The 20224-nt window shown below is 40.8% G+C and overlaps 2 protein-coding genes across 4 annotated transcripts; one reads left to right on the top strand and one right to left on the bottom strand.

The window, feature by feature from the left end:
• The first annotated feature begins 1187 nt into the window (after positions 1-1187).
• On the top strand, positions 1188-16751 carry LOC103537742 (claudin-15). Of its 3 annotated transcripts, none has more exons than XM_030456200.1 (6): positions 1188-1401; positions 3093-3368; positions 10105-10269; positions 10426-10507; positions 13423-13533; positions 14856-16751. In XM_030456200.1, exons 2-6 carry the CDS (start codon positions 3149-3151, stop codon positions 14947-14949), a joined length of 672 nt encoding a protein of 223 aa, XP_030312060.1. In that variant the 5' UTR covers positions 1188-1401; positions 3093-3148; the 3' UTR covers positions 14950-16751. The 3 variants fall into 3 exon arrangements, with proteins under 3 accessions (XP_030312060.1, XP_030312059.1, XP_030312061.1); XM_030456199.1 differs by lacking the exon at positions 1188-1401 and adding an exon at positions 2624-2698; XM_030456201.1 differs by lacking the exons at positions 1188-1401; positions 3093-3368 and adding an exon at positions 6034-6303.
• A 142-nt stretch (positions 16752-16893) lies between these two features.
• On the bottom strand, positions 16894-18480 carry LOC103531225 (dual specificity phosphatase 28). The gene is made up of 2 exons (XM_008496853.2): positions 17969-18480; positions 16894-17112 (listed from the first exon to the last, which is right to left on the bottom strand). Exons 1-2 carry the CDS (start codon positions 18314-18316, stop codon positions 16978-16980), a joined length of 483 nt encoding a protein of 160 aa, XP_008495075.1. The 5' UTR covers positions 18317-18480; the 3' UTR covers positions 16894-16977.
• Between the last annotated feature and the right edge of the window lie 1744 nt (positions 18481-20224).

Raw genomic sequence — 20224 nt, 5'->3', positions numbered from 1 at the left:
TCCCAGAGATACTTTTACTGCTGGAATGTGCTTTTGGTTGGGGTTGCCATGGGGAGTTGAGATGGTGTTTGAGCTTTTCACTGGGTGGCACCCAGGAACACCTCCCTGCTTCCCACCTGGTCCGTGGGACAGGCGGCTCTTGGACCTTGCTCCTGCCTGTCCTGGGGCCATGGCAGCATTCAGCGAGGCTGCTTGGAGCCTTTGGGTAAGCTGGAGCTGGGATGGAATGTGCCGTCCCTCAACCCGGTGGCTGAGCAGAGCCGTTTGTTGATGAGTTGCTCCATCTCGTGGCTGCAGGGGAAATGAGAAACGGGTTCAGCGCTGCCGTGTCTCTGCCTCTGCCTGTGTTTTATCACCAGGAGGAACTGATCTCTGCTGTCCTTACCCTGTAGCTCAGCTGCTCCCTCATCTCTCCTCCCCCAGCTGAGCACCGGGCTCCTTGTCTGCACTGCACTCAGTCTGTGCTCTGCCATCCGGACCAGGGACAGCCCGGGAGTGATGAGAAAATGGAGCCCTGAGAGCTCTGGTTGTCAGGGACAGGTTTCAGCACAGAACCGGCTGAAATGGAGCTTTTTCTGTCGAGGAAATGACAATAAGCACGGCCTGGGGGTTGCTGGTGAGGTGGGAGGCCAGGGCCAGGAAACAGCACAGAGGTCTGACCCCAGGCCATGGCCTTCTCATGGGCATTTAATGTTGTCTGGAAGGACTCTGGAGCTTGAGGAAGGCACCAGAAAACCTTGGCTCTGTACCAGGGCCAAGAATGTCCCAGCAGAGCAGGATCCTCTCAGTGCTGCAGGAGCTAAATCTGCTGCAAGTGAGCTGATTTCTCTCTGAGTTCTGACATGATTAGTTGTGAAGTGATCTGGCGTTTGTTGAGAGATGGGGCTCAGTTTCCACAGAGCAGTCAGCTGGGGATATTCCTGGGGCTGGGTCAGCAGGTTGGGTGTTTTCTGTGGCAGTGCTGTGATACGGGTGAAACGTGGATAAACCCTAAGAAAATTAACTCTTTCTCCCCAGTCTCCTACTGCATTCTGATCTAAGGCCCTGGCAGGTCAGGCCTTCATTCCCCAACTTCCTCATTCTGCTCTCAAGCTGCAGCACCAATCACGACAACTTGGTGGAGATCTCTCTGTCTCCCTGTCTCTGTCTCCCTGTCTCTCTGTCGTCTCTCTGTCTGTCTGTCTGTCTCTCTGTCTCTGTCTCTGTCTCTCTCTCTCTCTGTCTCTCTCTCTCTCTCTCTCTCTGTCTCTCTGTGCAGCTTTGGCACTCTCAGATGTTCTCCAGCTCTGCAGTGCAGATGTTCAAGCAGCACTTGCACACCTGGGCTGAGGGCCCTGCACACCACATCACAGCCTATGCCTCTCCCCAGCCTCATCACTGAGTCATTTTGACACTTCTCAGGTATTTTTGTATTATCTTATTTTCCCACTCAAACCATCAGCTATGCTGATCTTCAGCTTATAATTCCCTTTGAAAGAGCTGAGGCAGCATTTTTGTAAATCACCTGTTTTCCAACGGATCATGCAGACCTCCAAACCTAAAGACACCCTTCCTCCTGGCATGGTTGAGATGTGCTCTTCAGCTGTATTTTTGCAAGGTGGGGGAAAAAATCAGGTACTGAAAATAGTCAAGGAGCTCTTACTGTATTTTTCAGAGTGCTGAAGTGCCCATACAACTCTAGGAATAACTGCAGAACTTCCTTTCCAAAAGGCACTTGTACACATTTTGGGCCAACTAGGCTGCTTTGTAGGGCTGAGGAGCTGAGGGTAGGGCTGGTCCTCCTGCCTCACATTACAGCTGCAGCACATCTGAATCTTGGATAGAAACACTGGGCTGGATTGTTGACCTGCCTATGTGGTGTGAATTCTGCTTGAATTTTTTGCTCAATTTAAATTTATCATTTATTTCAGATATTCTCTGTTGACAGTTATGTGTATTTTGAAGAGGTTACACGATCGGTTGAGAGACAAGTGCTACTCCAACCTCAGTGCAAGAGTAAACTTTTATAGTGGAATGTATAAATTTTTAAGAATGAAATAATCTTAATCATTCTTTCTTTATGCAAACACATTCTGAATGTTGCACTATTTAAAATTAATGACTATGGGAGGAGGCTTGAGTTAGTCGTTTTTTTTTTCCAAATGCAGTAAACTTGCACATTCCTTCACTGCATGAGCTACATCCTAAAACAAATCCTGTCTTCAACTGTTTGCCTGTCTTATATGGACATAGGCAAAAAGAGTGTCAAAAAAAAAAGTGTCACTGTGAGAAGTGCAACACAAGTTTCAAGTACAACAGTCATTGTGAAAGTTGTAATAATATTTTTCTGTATGACTTTGGAGCCTGATAATGCACAGACAGCTCAGTGGCACTTACAAAGCATATTATATGCCAGTGGCTGCTAGGTAGGAGCATGTTTGGTATTAATATGGGCATTTTTGGTACTAACATTAATGATTTTGTTGAAATTTTCTTGAGTCATCCACTTAACTGAAACTTTTCTGTAGCAAAGAGGCATGCCTGAGCCTTTGTGCAACACTTGCAGAGGGCTTTTGCCCTTGGCCCTTGATTTTTAGAATGGGGGGAAAGGTCCTAAAGTGTATGAAACTTTCACTTGTTTGATCAAGCTGATACTCACGAAGTGCTGGCACTAGTGTCTAGCAGGAGGGTAGATGAAACGGGTTGGAGACATTTTAAAGTAAGTATCAAAATTTATTTTCTTTTAAATTTGTATCAATAGGCATCATAGTTGGGAGATGAGTACTTTGGTAGTTTTCATTTTAAAACTATTTTGAGTTAGCAAATAAGTAAAGAATGGATGAAACATGGTAAAGTCAAATTAGGGAATTCCTCAGTTGGGTCCTTTGGTCTTGCTCTGTTGGCATTTTTGGAATTTATGTGGTAAACATCAACAGTGCTAAAAGTAATACTCAGATGTCATGGAATATTTAAATATTCTAATGATTTAATGAGATTTGTATTCCATTCTTACAATTCTGGGTGTGATGAATTCTTTTGTAGGTAGGGATCTCTTTCATATTTCTGTAGAGGTTGGGTTTGGCTGAAGATAACTCCATAAACTGTTTCAACAGGTTTCTAGTATCAAATAATTTGGGAGGCTTTGTTGAAAACAACTTCTGCCAGAAGAATGGTGTCATCTTCTCTACAGATCTGTGGATTGCTGCTGGCTTTAGCAGGATTCAGCATTTCACTTGTTGCAACCATCTCTAGCAGATGGAAAGTTTCAGGAACCACGACAGTGTTAGTTTCTGCAGACTGGATTTCTGAAGGTCTTTGGATGGACTGTGCAGTGACTGATCTTGGATTAATCCAGTGCAAGAAGTTTCTCTACATGTTAAGTTCAGACAGTAAGTGCACATGCCATATGTGTATAAAATCCAGAGGTGGACCTTTATTCCTTATTTCTGGAATAAGAAATATTGGCAGGTTAGTGGGGTTAGACAGAATATACTGTGATTGTCTCAGAGGGTCTGTTATGGACAGTTTGTCCTGCAGTACTTGTAGACAAGTTAAAGGACACCAGTGAAATCCCTGTGCTTCACCCTACAAATCAGCTCAGTGGCTGCTGTAGCTTTATTGCCATCTCTGTTGTGGTGGTGTAGAGGTATGGGTGAAATACAATCAATGTTTTTTTCACTGTTATTGAATAGTATCTGTTTACCTTGCCTAATTCTTAACTACAAGCAGATCATAGGTCAACGAGTGCTGGTGCTTGTTTGTGCTTTTGGTGTGAGACAGGGCTTTGCAGATATTCTAGAACTTGTATGATAGTTTGTGCTAAATATGTGTATTTGTTCTGGAATTTCTCACATGTGGCCACCTGAAAATACATCTGTGTGACTGATGGGTTTGTGCTTTCTGAGACAGACCACACCAGCAGGGTCATTTATTGGCAAGTAGAATGGTCTTTGTAGGGACTGAAAATTCTTGGCTTAGGGGGCAGGTTTATTCCCATTTAGTGCACTTGTTTGCATTGTGGAGTGGTCTTGGAGTGCAGAAATTTATTTCCTCATGAATGAAGGAAAGCAGGAAAATGTGCTCCAGGAATGAACCTCCTGGCTTCCAGCTGTTGATGTGTGTTCAGTTTGCCCAAGTGGGTCAGAGCAAGTCTGAAGGAAAACTCCCATGTCACAGATGGTGTTGATGTGAAGCTATCAACACTGTCTCTTTTTCTCTGCTGATGCAGAGCCTCATGCAGACAACATTTGCTCTTATGTTCATCCCTTACCAAACTTGAAATGTAGTGAAGAGTAGCCCAATGCTCTTCAACACCACTGAGGAGTGATTTCTTTAAGGGAATGGTTAAAATGCCTTGTGCCATGTAGGAAAAACTCATGCATTCCAGGTCTGCAGTTATATCTTTTCTGTTTATATGTGTGCTTTATGCCTGCTTATTGATATAGATTTCTAAATTAAGAAGAGAGATTATGTTAAAAATTATTTGACTTCTTTTTTATCCTTGTCAGCAGTAAAAAATCTGGAGACACTTAATTCAAGTCCCCAGCTAAACTCAACTTTGAAAATGCTGTCAGCTGAGGTCACCAGAGTAGCAACTCTGTGTGGATAAATTAATTTGAAACACTCCAAAATGCTTTTAATGGGATGCAGGTACTCTGGTATACTGATACAGTGTGTTAATTTTACTATGCCATCACTTTCAAATTGCAGTGACATATCAGGAGGGAATCTTGTAAAAGTCACCCAAGAAAATCAATTCTTACCACATACCATCTTGTTTCTTTGAGAGGCTGTAAGTACAGAGGTGCTCAGGATCGTGCTGGCTGTGCTGCCAAATCTCTTCTTACTTAAATCAGTGGCAAGGATCCTCTTGGCTCCTAAAAATGTCAGAAGGCACTGTAGTATCCTTTTGTAGCTGAGCCTGCCAACCTACAGCATCAACAGTTAATTTTGAAAAAAAAAAACAGCTCTCTCTTATGGGCATTTTTTGACCCTTTCAATGGCTAATCCTTCTGGTCATGTTTCTGTTACTGCCCTGGATCTGTTACTGTCTTGCGTCACAGCAGGATTATTTTATGAAGAAACTCTGACTCCATTTCCTGGAGATAAGCACAGGTTATCACTGAGGAGATGGTTAACCCCATTTGGATACACGAGCACTTTAAGGTGCTTGTTAGTGGTGTTTATATTGTAAATAACATATATATTATATGAAGTGCTTGTATTAGCAGGTGATGTGAATTGAGTCTAGTCAAGAGCAGAAGCAAGTCTACCAAGTTTAACATCTACTTTGTCCAAATTAGATTTTTTTTAATAGTAAGATATTCAGGCAAACAGATGCAATCACCCTAAATGGATTATTTTTAATATAGCTGTTTTCCTTCATCATTTTATTCCTTTTGAGACAGGTCTGTCATACTGGCTCATTTATTCTCTTATATTTAGTTTTGTTAAACATACATCATGACCATTGTATTCCAGTGTAGTTGGGATTGTTTTTAAGACTGAGTGTGTTCAACTGTAGATCAATGGACTGCAAAATATTAATGGAAATTACTCAGCCACTCCCTGCACCTTCCTGAAAGAAGCTGGCACTACAGCTGCTATGGATTGCTTGTGACCATAATTCCCCCAAAATGTGCTAGATTTTCTAGCAACAGAATAAAGTTCTTTGTTCTCAAGCTTTTTTATGCTTTCTGAGATCAATAATAAAGTTACAAACAATTTTAATCATGTTTAAACCCTAGTTTATTTAAGAGGAGAGACAGAAGTAAACTATTGGTGAATATCATCTCTTGCAAAATGTTTTGTGGGAGTACTGACTGGACTTTCTAGGCTGAGGCTCAGGATAGGCTCATTTTGTCACTTGTCATTAGAAAAAGAATTAATACTGTAATTTTTTTTTTTAAATGTTCATATCTTTATAATGAACTGCTCCCACTTCTTATTGTCATGCACTGTAAGCCTTATCTCTGTGGCTGAGCAAAGAGCAAAGGTAGTCTCATTTTGGAGTGAAACCCAGAGATAAAACAGCAAGGAGGCTTCTGCAAGGCTTCACTTGATTGTAATCTAATTATAGGGATACTGAACTGTTACTACTCCCAAGCATGTCTGCTGCATTGGAAATTATTGGTATTATTTTGTGCTTGGGTGGGTGGGCAATTATTGGAGCTACTTTGCCACATAATTACTGGAAAGTCTCCACTATAGCTGGCAGTGTGATCACAACATCTACATTGTATGAAAACCTGTGGAAGAGCTGCGCAGAGGACAGCACTGGAGTAACAAACTGCAGAGTTTTTGACTCTATGCTTTCACTGCCTGGTATGTGTGCCTTTGTGCATTCTTCTTTGTATTGCTTAAAAATGGGTAGGGAAAAAGGAGTAATAAGGCTTTTTTGTTTTGGTAATCTGGTAGTCCCTGAAAATGACTGACCGAGAATAACTTTGTGGGTTGAAGTAATAAAAATCTCTTAAGTAGCAGAATGTGTCAAAGCATGTTAGGAAAGGCTATAAAATAAGGCAGTCACTTGATCTAGCCTTTATTTTAATAGGTGTTTTAAATATGATGTAATCTCTTTGCTAGCATCTTGTGAGAGGAATTAGTAGGAGACTGTTTTAAACATATCCGATGATAGCTCCATGTTTATTTGGAATTCTTGTATAAACCTTCTGCTCTGCGTGATAGCCACTGCACTGTAACTGGAGTTTTCTCATATAATAGGTTGAAAATGCTATTTGTAGCTAAGAAGCTGTGGAGGTTTTTGTCTATTGAGACTAGAATTTGTAGCTAATGCAAGAAATACAATGAGTGTATGTTGTACCAGTTATGAGTATATGTTATACATTGAGTTTATGTTATAAATTAATATACTTGTCAGGACTTGTTAGGTAATGTCTTGTTGAATGTGGTTGTAAATATCAGGAAATTTAGATCTGCTGCCTTCTGTACTCAGTCTTCAGGAGGATTACAGATTGTCCTCAAATGCTCAACTAAGGTGATATTCTGTGGATAGTAAGCATATTTCTAGATGGTAAAGCTAGTTTTTATTCATCTCAAATAATCCAGTATTTAGATGCTTATCCCAGAATAAAAATATCTCCCTGCTTAGTTAATAGTGGCTCAACTAAATAGGAAGGAGGGTACTCCTAGTCTGCTGAATATGTAATACAGGATTAGTAGGAATGAGTATTGAATTAACTTTCTCAGTCTGAAATAAACTGGTATTGACCAGCTCTGACACATTTGTAGGAGTTATCTGAAATTGTCTAACTACATCCAGGATTTGGGGAATAATCTGGTTTTTTTCATCTGTCAGTGTTACGTAGAAATTGTTTTTAAAATGCTTTAGTGTATTACAAAGAACATAAGCCTGTATAAACTTATCAGAGTCAGCAATAGCAGGGTCATGTCCAGAGGACATTATCCTCTGCAGAGTGCTTGTGTGAGCATGTGTTTGGTCCATAACTTAGTACCACTGACTCTGGGCAGCAGCTTTTCACTGATGTATTTACATGAGCTGTTGCCTCTGAGTGTCAGAGAGCTCCTATGTTTGCAGGTTTGGGCAATGGGCCATAGCAGGTCAGCATCTTGCAGCTGTTGAGAAAAAAAAAAGCAGGTTTTAAAGAAATCTGGGTGTGAGAAAAAAAAAAAGAGCATAGAGTGGATGTGAAAAGCAGAAAGGCAGGAGAGCAACAGCAAGGCTCCTGGAGAACTGCAGATAACAGCATGGAGTCAGTAGGGAGGGAAAATGTGGCCAGACAGAAAGCAAATGAGGGCAGGCTCTGAAAACAAAAGTTGTGAAAATTAAAGTTGATTCATTGAAGAGGAGATCAGTTACTCTGCTGAGAAGATGGCAGTATGTTTGAGGGGTGTTGGCACAGAAAAGGGGAAGAGAAAGGGAAATGCAGATAATAGAACTGTAGAGAAAAAAGGTTTTAGAAAGGAGAACTGACAAAAGTAAAAGACACTGAATTGTGGAAGAAGTTGAAAGGACAGTTGGGAAAACAGAAATGAGGAAGAAAGTGTGGTTGGTAGCAACAAAGACTGAGCAAATAGTGGGACCTTCTAGAAATGCCTGTAGCACTTTCAGGTATGAGCCAATGGCAGTTTTTCATGGCCACAGATTTTCATGGCTTCACTGCAGGTCCTGCAGGAGAATATGTCAGGGATTGGGGGAGGTGAAAAGGAAGAAAACCAGAAGTGTGTTACAGAAGGACCATTAAAGATTTTCCATAAAGGTTTCCTTATTGGCAGCTGAGCTATGCAGTATGCCTTTGGCTTTTGCTTCTGCATGGGAAATATCAGACTTGGTTCTTTTATACAGGTGGAAAGCTTTTAAATTTAGCAACCCATTAGCCCAAATCACCATGTTTGACCTGAGGATCTTTTTTAAAGCAGTACTGGATAACATTGAAACCATGACTGCCTACCATGTGTAGGTAGTACTATCTGTCTCCTCACAATTATATCAAACATTTGATATAAACAATTATCTGCCAAGTGCTTTTAAACCTTTTTTCCCCTTCTTATGTTTCTATAGATGTTTCTTCCAATGATGAGATTTTAGGATAATTTCTTAAAATCACTATTGATTAGTCAAATTAACTGACTTTGTGGCTTGTTCAGTAAGCTCATTTTTTAAGGTGAAGACATCAGAGAGGCAGGCTTTCTAGACTGTCAAGTAAGCACCTCAGTTAAAGCTGCCAAGGTTTTCAGATTGTGGCACAAAGAGGACATGGTATGAAATCCCTTCTGTTAAAATGATGCAGCTGTTGGCTTGCAAGCTGTTAGCCTGAGGGTTTGTTTTTGTATCCTGGAAAGATCTGGGAAGTCCCATCTAATGCTTCTGGGGTCCCAAAGGTCTGATGTCTAAATTGTTGGATCCCTGCTGTGCGTAATACCTGCTCCCAGGATATAAGATCCCAAACTAGACAGCAGTGTTGGAGATACTTCCTAACTGTATCTTTGGCAAGCAAAACCCTTAAACTGGTACTTTTAGGGGTGTTTACACTTCTATTACTCTCTCTTTTTTTTTCTTTTTCCTTTTTCTTTTTTTCCCCCAGAAGATTTTAAAATGGATGCTTAACAAAATGTTAATTCCTTGAACAGTGTCACTCTTTAATGACTCCTTTGTATTTATCTCATGACTGCTTATTACTGCCTTTGGTAACTCACAAGCTTGCAGGGCCAGTACCCTGCTGGGTCTGTGTGTGATTCTATCCCTTCACCTGATGTTCATGTGTCTGATTTTTTTTTTTTTGTCTCAAGAGTTACAGGCTCATTCCACTGGAGAGCTACAGAGCAGGTTACCATACAGGCCATGGAGGTTATCAGGGAGCTTGAATGCTTAGCACCAACAGTGTGGCTGTCCATATGTGGCCCAGTTCAGGCCCCTTTGATGTGTTGGTAGCAGCCAAGACCTGCTGGGTTAGTGACATGTGGCATGTTTATCTCATAGAAAAGGTGTCAAAGTGTCATTTGACCTGGAACCTGCCAAATCCAGAGTGCCATTTTAAAGGAGCCCAACTGACCTTCCATCTTAGGCTGGTTACTAATCTGCTTCTGGTTTTCATTAAACCAGTACGTAAGGGTGAAGACTGGGATGCTAAGTGATGCAGAATCATCAGCATACAAAATTCCCTCATGAGTCACACCAGCTGTAACCTCTCTGTGGGAGTACTTCTTGGGGAGAACTGCAGCTCCTGGATTCACTTGTCTCCCATTTGTTACCCCAACTCAAAGTCTGAAGTACACTGCTCACCCAGGGAAGTTTCTTTCCCATCTCTCACTGGAAGTGGCAAATCTGGCACATTTTTCTGATTCCTCTCTACTGCAAGAGCCTTGTCTGGGGCTGGGGGTTCAGAAGTGTCCCAAAAATGTTTACTGAGCTCACAAAGTGTAAGTGCAGTTCAGCTCTGAAATCTGATTGACTTGAAGGCTGAACACTCTAGGTTTTGGATGCTTCTCTGAACCAAATGACAAAGTTGTACAAGATTCCTTCATTACTGCTTCTGTTAATTGTGTCACTTCCACTAATAGTTGGGTTGTTGGGGTTTTTTTTCAGCACAAGATTTGTTTAATTTCCACATAGATCCTGATTTGTTTTCTTGTTTTCTGTCACAGCTCATGTTCAGGCATGCCGTGCCTTGATGATTACTTCCATCCTTTTGGGATTCCTAGCCACAGTACTCTCAGTGCTTGGATTGAAATGCACAAGTTTTGGGTTAAGCAGTGAAGATTCAAAAGCGAAGTTTGCTGTCACAGGAGGATTTCTCTTTATTTTAGGAGGTAATATCAAGGCTGAAATGAGAATACTATCAATACTCTATATTGCTTTCACAGATAGACTAAATAAAAAAGCACTTGTTCTTCATTTAAAGCTGTTACAGCCATTAAGTCATTCATTAAGTCATTCTGTGTTCTTTTTTAAACTTTTTCTGGTAGGTCTCTGCTCTATGGTGGCTGTTTCTTGGTATGCTGCCATGGTAACTGCTCAGTTTTTTGACCAGCTGTATCCTGGAACCAAGTAAGTTCATGGATGTGTCATACCAAATTCCATCATGTGTTACACTTAAACTAACCAGAGTTTGAGAACCTAGATAGATCCTGTTATTCAGTCCTACGGGAGGAAAAATCTGACTTCTGGGAAACTTGCCACAGCAGAGATGTTTGCTGTTGGTAGAGAGGGAGGAGTGGTCTGTTCTGGAAGGTTTATTGAATGTGGGGGGAATATCCACATCTGAGAAGTTTCTGTAACGTGGTTATGTTTTCTTGGGAGAATTTAGTGTATATTTCAATGCTGTGAAGAAGACAAGGTAAAAGTCTTAATTTTCTTTGGCATTCAGATCAAAAGAGGTAAAAAATACTAGGTATAGCTAGAATACAATGCCTCAGCTTTACAAGGAAGTGAAAAATGATTCAGAAACCACCTTGAACTGCACACTAGTGACCTGCAGATAGCTGAGAAACGTCACTGAAGTGTGCTGCTTGTCTTAAAGAACTAAAACCCAACATTTTCCACTGTATATTAACAGCTCAACCTTTGTTTGCCTTATGAATTAAAATGAGGCAAAGTTTGTAGGACTGTCATACAGTTTTGCTCAAACAGGTTTTGAGATATAAAAGCCCTTATTCTTGTCTGATAGAAAAGCAACAGTCTTCAGAACTGAATTCCCACTTCTGGCACCTTATCTAGATGAATAGATTTAACAATGAGGAACAAGGGTGGGGGTGGCCAGGTCTCTCCTTCAGAGAGTGAAATGAAAGGAGAGTGGAACAGAGAATATTGTCTCTGAAACATAAGATAGCTGGTTTGGAGAAGGGTGGACATTTCCAATTTGCTAGTACCTCTGCAGAGTATATATATAATTATTAGATCAGTAAACTAAATCCTCAGTTGATAGGATCATGTCTGAAGTGCTTTGTAATCTTTCTGAGTATCAGTTCAGAGAAGTCAGAGGTGAAAGGCTTTGTTATGAATCAAAGTACTTTAAGTAATTGCTTTGGTTGTTTGTCAGTTTTCCTTGTGTTTTCAAACAAGCACTTTCAAAGAAATTGCACTTGTGAATACTTTTTGTTTTATATCCCCTGGGGAGAATTATATGAAGGGTAATAAATATGTTAGAGGGATGAAACAACTCTTGATAAGGAATTTCAGTTAGTGGGAGAGTTAGCAAGTTTTATAGTTATCTGGTGTAGCTTTGGGGCTTCAACATCAATGGATGTTAATCAGTTACCAAGTTGTTTGCATTCAGTAGCTAAAGGGTTTGTTTTTTTTTAATGTCTAAACTTCATGTATTAAGGCTATTGATTCACTGATCAATTCTTAGTGAATTAAACTTTAATAGTTAAGGCCAGACATGATCTTGAGGAAGTTTCTGCTCCTTGGACTCTGTCATGTTTAAATAGTAGGCTACTATTGAGCTTTAGTCTTAAGAGACTGGCAAATCTGGTTTCTCAAATTGCATTTATTTGGCCCGACTTCAGCAAATCAGTCAAGTTAACCATTCTTGGAGAAATTTCACATATAACTGTGAAGATGACCTCTTGCAGATCCTTCCTGTATACTTTCCAGTGCTATGATGTCTATAGCATTCCAGTGTATAGGTGATTAGTGAGCAGACACAATTGCATGCCCTGGGATAACACTTGCTGTTTATTCCTTAGTTTATTCCTCCAGCAATTTCCAGTCCTTTTTTTTTTGAAACAATTATCACCACTTTGTTCTGTGTTGAGAAAGCACCTCTTATATCTAGTTGGGGATGTCCCTGCTTACTGCAGACCTACATAGATGACCTTTAGAGGTCCCTTGCAACCCAAATTATTCTGTGATTGATTCTATCTCTGCTTGTGCCTCCAGTGTCTGATGAGAACACAGAGAGCAGCAAACCTGTGTAAACCTCTGAAACCTTCCTTTTAGCAATTAATTCTGGAGTCAGAAACTTCAGCACTTTTAAATAATAATTTTGTATTTACAAGTGGAAAAACCCCACACATCCTTGGTTTGAATATACTTTCTACATGGCCCACGACACTTATTTTACACTGACTTTAGGTACCTCTGACCACAGAGGTACAGCCATACTGTAAATGTAGTCTTTGTCTGAATATAAGAAGTTGTTCTGCTGTTTGTGAAACTCCTGCTGGACTTCCCCAGGCTCAGCTGTGTCTAGATGTTGGGTTAGATTCGTTTTCAGTGAATTTCTTGGTTAGGATTAGAGGGCTTACTCAAGGGTGTAGTTTTGTACTGTGAAATAGGGAACTGTTCTTATTCTGCTAAAACTGTTCCTAAATGGATGCCAGATATATGACCACAGAGAGTGCTGGATATTCTTTAGGATACATGAGTTTAAAAAGTAGCCCTAATCAAAGAGTTTCTTGTAGGAGATTGAGCCTTGTGTCCATAGAAAACTGATTCCTATGGCTGGCCTTTTCCTGTGGCACAGACAGGAAGGTCCTAATCATTCAGTTTCACAAAGCTGCTTCAGAGGCAGAGCCAATACAAGGGCAAAATAAGGATCGTGGGCCTCATAGAAAGTATGCTGTCATAATTTATGATCAGTCATTTATTAAACATCTGCAAATATTTATTGCTACTTATCTTTATGTTGCTTTGTACTTTCTGTTCTGTAACTGATTTGGCAGAACATACAAGAGGGTGAACAGATGCAAAGCTGGATCTGTTCTCCTGTGTTATCTGTTGAAGAACCTTGCAGTTGAGCTATGCACAGACTAGAATTTCAGAGTATCTTAGAATACCAGGTTGGAAGGGACCTCTAGGATCATCTGATCCAACCTTTCATGGCAAAAGCACCATCTAGACAAGGTGGCCCAGCACCCAGCAACTTTGTTTAAATGATTTGTGCACCTTTTGGCTCAGTCTGAAATAATGGCTTTGTAATCCTGTTTTGTTTTTTTTTCATAAAATCTTTCCTGTTTCAGGTATGAACTAGGAGATGCTCTGTACTTAGGCTGGGGTGGATCTCTTCTTTATATTCTTGGTGGGATTTTTCTGACCTGTTCATGCAAAGGGAAGAAAAGAGACCATTACAGGTAATCTTGGATTTGTCAGTGCTGTCAATTATATTCCATTTTCTCTCTGTATGCTGTTCACTCTCACTCACCTCCTGGTATAAATCTGTAGCCATATATTGTACCTATTGTACACAGAACTGTGATGACAGGGGATGCTGTACTGAATACCTGTACCTTCTAGATAGTTTATTTGTTGACACTTTGCTGTTATTGGTCACCTATAAAGATTATTTGGTAATTCTGGGTAATGCTGATGGTTCTAAGATCTACATGAAAATGTGCAGTGAAAGAGTGAACTATCGCCAAAATATATCAAAGAATAGTCTTATAATCAGGTTTTTTCTGCAGTAGTCACTACTATTAAAATATTCAAACACCATTTGGTTTACAGAAAGTGTAGTAGTGCACTTTCTTCCCAAAGCACATCAATTTGATCATTAGATGGATGTAGTATTTTTTCTTTTTCCTTATGGAAGTGTCATGTTCTACAACCAGACAGAAAAGTAAAGATTTCTGGCCTCAGTATTTTTAACTTTGCCTGATTTTTTTTTTCAGTTGTAAAATACTCACACATGCAGCAGTTCCCTTTCTGAAGGAGAGGGAAAATTGTCAGAACTTTTGTCTACCCAAAAGAACCCAAGTAGATTGGAGGCTATACTGGCTAAGCATGGGAGGATGGTAACATGGTAGGAAGGATCATTCTCACTTCTGCTGTAACTATTCTTAGGAAAGCTATTAAAAAAACACAATAAAAGTGAAAATGTTCCTCTGATTCTCCATTGACTAATCTGAGGCCATATAAGTTTTATGGTAATATTTCATCAGCCACATTGGACTTCAGATATTGCTCACTGTATTGTGATACAAAGTACCAAATATCCTGAAATATCTCTAAAATCAGTTAAAATTGGTGTGTGAAATAGAAGTTCAACATAACAAGTAATAGCTGAAGGGGTTGGCTGAAAAGACTTCTCTTCCTTTCTCATCATCTTGGTTCTTGTATTAAAAACTGCAGCTTGCACAAAGGTGCTCAGGTCTAGGTTCTCTTGTGCTTTAAGGACTTGGCTAAAATGCCTCAAGGAAGAGGACAGGTGAGTTAGGAATCCAGAGTGGGTTTCTGGTTAGGAGGGAGGTGGCTGTCCTGCCTGTCAGAGAGCTCCTTTCCCCTTAACTACAAGGCAGCTAAAAACTATGGGCATCTAAATTCTGCACCTTTATGAAGTTTGTGCTCCTGGTGGGTTGGATACAGACTTAAACAAGTAACTTCCCTAGAGTACCCAAACCTGTGGACAAGTTTGTAATACCCATTATTATCTATCTTTTTTTTTCTTATTTTACAGCACCAAATATGCATATTCTTCAGGCCAGGCAGCTCCACAACAGCTCATTTACACCAAAAAATCTGAGACAATAAGCAACAAGGAGTATGTCTAAATTGACCTTTTGCATGACTAGTACCAGCAGCAGGTTATGAACTCCAATAAAGAAGTGAACTACTTCCACAGTTCCAGTTCCAAGTTGTAATCTTTCATCTTAATTTGGAGCAGTACCAGGAGGTATGGTTTTCATAGAAATAGGAATTGCTTTCCAGGAATGGCTTTCAAATGTAAATAAGTTTCTGTAAAAAATGCTGTGATGTCAAATCCTGCAGCATGAAGGTTTCCTGCATGCTGAGAAGCCTGGTAAAATTTAACCACGGAGTGCAGTGTATCCTGACAATCCAGAGCAACTGTATCTGTTTCAGCTGACTCAAACATGGAGAACTGATACGCCTTAGCTGACTGCAAGTTGTGTGCCCCATAGCTGGAAATAGGTATTCATTAATGTTTAGCTTCCTACTTCTGTTTAGCAGCTTTAGCTTTTGACAGCAAATAAACTGTTCCACAGACTGACTGCAACGAGTTCTTTGATGAGGGGTATCCTGGTCGTTAGTAAGTCTATATACTGTGGTCTTGAAGTCTTGGACTGAAACTCGTATTATGTATGATAGGAGATTTAGAAAAGTTAAAAAAAAAAATCCTAGCAACCACTCACCTGAATCTGCAGTTCCTTGTTTCTTGTAATGCAGGTATGAAAAACAAACTATACAGAATGAATCAAACACAGATGGAAGTGGAGAAAGCATCTGGTGTGAAAATGCCTTGTGATAACTAAGATGATTGTAGCCTTCGTTGTTTTATTTTTACATCTATGTTTTCAGCTTTTAAAATAACCCTATTCTAACTTTGAGCAATCTTTAACTTTGGGAACTTCTGCATCTGAATTGTCTAATTCATGTAATTCCCCAGTGTCTTTATTCTTCATTATTGCTCCACCATTAGAATTTCTGCCTTAAGCTACTCCACTGCTGGAAACACATGCTTGCCATGTGTGAGCACTTAGACACTTGACAATGAAGTAACTTTAATTTATGTTGATGCTTGAGCAGTGTGGGATGGAGTTTCACACTGCAGGTTCACTGTACAATTTTGTAACTTGTCCCTTTTAAATTACAAATGTATTCATCCAATTCAACAAAACACCTTGGTGTTCCTCTCTGCTTTTAACATCTTATCATAAGCAAAATTGTAGTTCAATTTAGAAGTTTGGTGCAGCTTCCTTGATATCCCAGCAGTTAATATCACAGAGCAACCTGTAAGCAGTCTTAGCAGAAATGGTTTAGTCATGTTGCTTGCATACAGGTAGAGCTGACATGAAAACTGACACCTTAAGGGATGAATTGGCAGACATTGCCAGGCTTAGGAAGGAGAGCTAAAAGGAGTGCTGATTTCTTTTAGAATGCCAGTGTCATCTCTTCCACTATTGACTACTCTTAAAAATCTCCTTTTGGAGAATAATTTTCAAAGCTGAAAAGGCAGTTAACTGGCATGGTGGGAGCTGAACTCCTTATCATCATCTGTATATTCTCTTCTCTGGATTTTTAGCTAATTTCATGATGGTGTCTTGCTCTAGTGGGAAGTAAGGAAAATGCAGAGCTTAGGCAGCAACTGAGAAGTTCCAGTGTTGGTTTTTCACCAAAGGATTTTGTCAGCTCATGAACATGAATTATGATCCAGTATGGGAGAGATGAATTCAGAGCTTCCTTGGTCTGGCATCAGACCTTCTGGTGACTTCGCTGGGAAGTTCCATTAAAACTGAGAATGGTTTCTCAGTTTAAAGCCTCATTCATTCATGCAATACATCATCATTGTATTCAGTACCATTCAGAGGAAAATAAATGCTGAAGATACCATGCCTTTCACTGGTTTGTTTACAGTCCTTCCAACCACTTCCCATTCCTGCTCTTTCTCCCTGCTTATCTGCCCCTTTCCCAGGCACCTTCAGTGGTCACACTCTGAATGAACTTGATGAACCATCAACTCAGTTTGGGGAGTAAGGCATTTTATGTGTAGGTGTACATGAAGTGATTATTATTAGTGTTTTCAACCTGCAGCAAGCCACTGAACTCTCATTAAAAAATCTTCACACGTTGCTGGTTTTAAGTCCTTTGCTCAGCAGATCAGGCTGCTTTGGTATCTTCAAATCTTCTTCATATCTCTGCAGCTGAGACCAAAATCCTGCATTGGGTTCTACTACTGGCCTGGCAGTCTTCACAGTCTAGAAAAAAAGGAGACATATTGTACAATCAGGGTATCATGAAAACAGCTTTCTTCCTCTTAGATTTTGAGTGGATTTACTTTGGTTTTCATTTTGCAATGAAATAATAAATAGGTATTTTGGTGAGCTGACTTCACCGTGCTTGCTGAAACCCCCTGGCACGTGGACCATGTTAAAGGAATCATGAAGAGCAGCTGGTGAATTTGCTGGACATGTGGATGTCCCTTGAAGTGTCCCTTTCACTCATCTTTAAGACAGTGAAACTTGGTTGTGGATCTGCATGCCTCTTCTAGTTCTAAGCAAAAGAGCCCTCTAAATTAGAGACTTTGGTAAAGACTGAAAGAGCATAGAGCACAAGCTGTTATCTATTGGACAAGCTTCCTAATAAAGATGAGATGCCATAACTCATAGCAGGCCAGTCCTGAGCTATTGGGGAATTCCTAACAGATGTTTCTTTGCTGTGTTTAGCTGTCACGGAGGTCATACAAAGCAACTCTAAACCAACATCTGCACATACTTATTTCCTTTTTGCTCATCTGCTTTATGCCTCTGTCTGTAACTTATCGTGACTAAGCAAACAACAGTGAAGATGTTACAAAACAACCATTTGCTACCAGTGCTTGAAGCCCATTTGTATTTATCTGACTGAGAAACCTCACACAGAAAGCTCATTTGTCCGGAATGGGGCTGAAAAAAGAGTGGAATTTTAATTCAGATACTGAGTAGCTGTATAACTGTGAATAAGCAGGCGAGAACACCTGAATAATTCTATGGAGAAATCATCCTTACTCATTATAAGCATTGCATTTCTTACCCAAAAGATGTCTAAATATAACTCCGGGTGTAAGTACAATACCTCAAAGGCATCCTTGAGGGGGAGCTTTCGGTGCCTCATCAGATAAGCAGTGCAAATGGCAGCTGAGCGGCTGCGGCCATTCTTACAATAAACCAAGCACTTCCCACCGCTCTTAACAGCCTCTTCGATGGCATCGCTGCACTGCTCGAAATACTGATAGAGGTCTTCAGCCGGGTCGTCGAACACAGGAACTCGTATGCCCCGCACCCTCTGGAGCTCGGGGAAAGGCTGCTGCCTGGTGACATTAATGCAGAAGGTGACTCCCTCCTGTGTGAGCAGCTCCTTGTCACAGGCTGCCCTGGCGCTGCTGATGAGCAGCGAGGGAGTGACCTTGCAGAGCTGGAGCATCGGCAGCCAAGGCCGTAGCGACAGCAGTAGCAGTGCCCTGGGGCAGAGCTCTCCCACCGAGCCCTCCGTGAGGCATTGGAGCCACGGCACAGCCCGGTGCGGCTGGGCACTGGAGGATCGGGGTGCTGGTTGCTTCCCCCAGCAACGTGCATGGGCTGAGCTGGGCTGTGCTATATTTATCCTCTCGGAACACTCTCAGGCATGAAGGCTTCAGGCAGGTCCTAGTGCCTGCTGGATGCCAGGAGAGACATTTAAACAGCTAAAAGCAATTGCAGGGCATTTGTAAGACATCTGGATTGGTACCGTCTCTGTTCCTACATCAGCTTCTTACAAGGAGCTAAAACCTCTAACTCCTAGGATTGATGCTGCTGTGGTCAACAATGATGCAATATTAATGTAATGATGTAATATTGATCTTATCATCCCTGGCTCACCTCCCCATCATCTCCTTGCCCACCACCTACCACAAAAGTGTCTTTTAAGTAGCCAGAAAATAATTTACTAGGCTAGCTTGATATGGTAGTGCTAATCTTACTGAACTTCAGGAAAAGAAGTGGTGTTATGCCACTCCCTGTCCTAGGAGGATCCAATCAATATGCAATTTTTGTAGGTAGCTCTCAAAGCCAGGAAATCCCACATACATCAGTCAGCTCCACCAGAGATAGAAATCAATTGATAGAGAGCACTATCCCTGGGGAACAAGGGAATGCACTTTGGGCAGCACAGTTCTTTGCCTGACTTGCTCCCTGCTGGGGAATGGTCCCTGAGCTGCCAGCTCCATGAACCTGCCTGCAGCTGGCCTGACAGGCTCTTGTACACAGTGCCAGACCTGGAGCAATTCAGTTCTGCTTGTTGATGAACTAGAAACAAAGAAAGCAACACAATAATGCAAGAATATGGATGCATTTGTTTTTCAATAGCTATGGCAGACTTATTACACACAAAAAAATTTCTATTATCCTTCAGGCACTGAAAAAAATGTTGTTTTAAAGAAACAAAATATTTCCTATTTAATAAACAAACAAACAAAAAGCACACACATGCAGTGTTCTATAAGAACCTATTTAAAAACTAAATAGCAATTACAGGTGCATAAAGTGCTTGCCCTTGGGGTGAGCAGACCAAATGTTCTCTGTAGAGCTGCACCACTCTTGCACATCAGAAACAACCAACAGCATTGGTTCCCATTCCTGGGAAACACAGATATTTTATTACTTCCTCCAGCACTTCGGTCCAAATCATATAGGTTAGAAGAAGATTCATTTGACCAGAATATGCTTTTTTAGGCTATTAAATGCAACAAGTCTGCTTGGTTGCCTACATCTTGTTTTCTCAGGAGACAAGGCTGGCAACATCCATTAGCATCACAGGAAGTGCACTGCAGTAAGAAGTGTTTGCTTCTGAGTGGTTGTGCTGCAGGGAAGATGAGAAGCAGCAGCACCTGGATTCTGATAGTGGAGCATCCAGGACTTGAGCTCCCCTTTCCTGTAGCTGTATTACACCTAAGTTTGTTTCCAAAACACCTTTTCTCATAAACTGGTCAGATCTTTGCTTTATCTATATTCAGCTTTTTAGTAGAGCCACAGATGACTGTGAACTCAGCAGAGGATCCAACAAACTGGTTACTGAGCTCTTTCACAGCTCCCAAGAGAGAATATACTTCTCCCAGTGCCATTATGGTTAGATGTATCATAGCAATAACCTCCACCCTTTTGAAATATACTCACAAGAAATTGCTTTTCTGATTGATTGAATGCCCCAGCTACACTGAAGGTATTAAGCCATCAGCAGCTGTTTATTGTTTTCATTTCACAGATATTTTTAAAAATAGAAGTGTATTAAATATTTTGCTACCAAGTATTGTTAAGGTTTTAGTAGAATAACCAGAAGCTTCCCTTTGGGCCTCTT

The sequence above is a fragment of the Calypte anna genome, chromosome 9, assembly GCF_003957555.1.
Source record: "Calypte anna isolate BGI_N300 chromosome 9, bCalAnn1_v1.p, whole genome shotgun sequence".
Lineage (NCBI taxonomy): Eukaryota > Metazoa > Chordata > Aves > Apodiformes > Trochilidae > Calypte > Calypte anna.
Note: the sequence above shows the minus strand (reverse complement) of the source record. Positions and strands in the feature narration are given on the sequence as shown.

Bases quoted from the DNA above. Each gene is read 5' to 3' on its own strand.
- LOC103537742 (XM_030456200.1), top strand. From the start codon at position 3,149: ATGGTGTCATCTTCTCTACAGATCTGTGGATTGCTGCTGGCTTTAGCA. The intron at 3,369-10,104 runs GTAAGTGCACAT...TTTCTGTCACAG, and splicing joins CTACATGTTAAGTTCAGACA to CTCATGTTCAGGCATGCCGT. The intron at 13,534-14,855 runs GTAATCTTGGAT...CTTATTTTACAG, and splicing joins AAGAAAAGAGACCATTACAG to CACCAAATATGCATATTCTT.
- LOC103531225 (XM_008496853.2), bottom strand. From the start codon at position 18,316: ATGCTCCAGCTCTGCAAGGTCACTCCCTCGCTGCTCATCAGCAGCGCC. The intron at 17,113-17,968 runs GTATTGTACTTA...CTTTTTTTCTAG, and splicing joins CCCTCAAGGATGCCTTTGAG to ACTGTGAAGACTGCCAGGCC.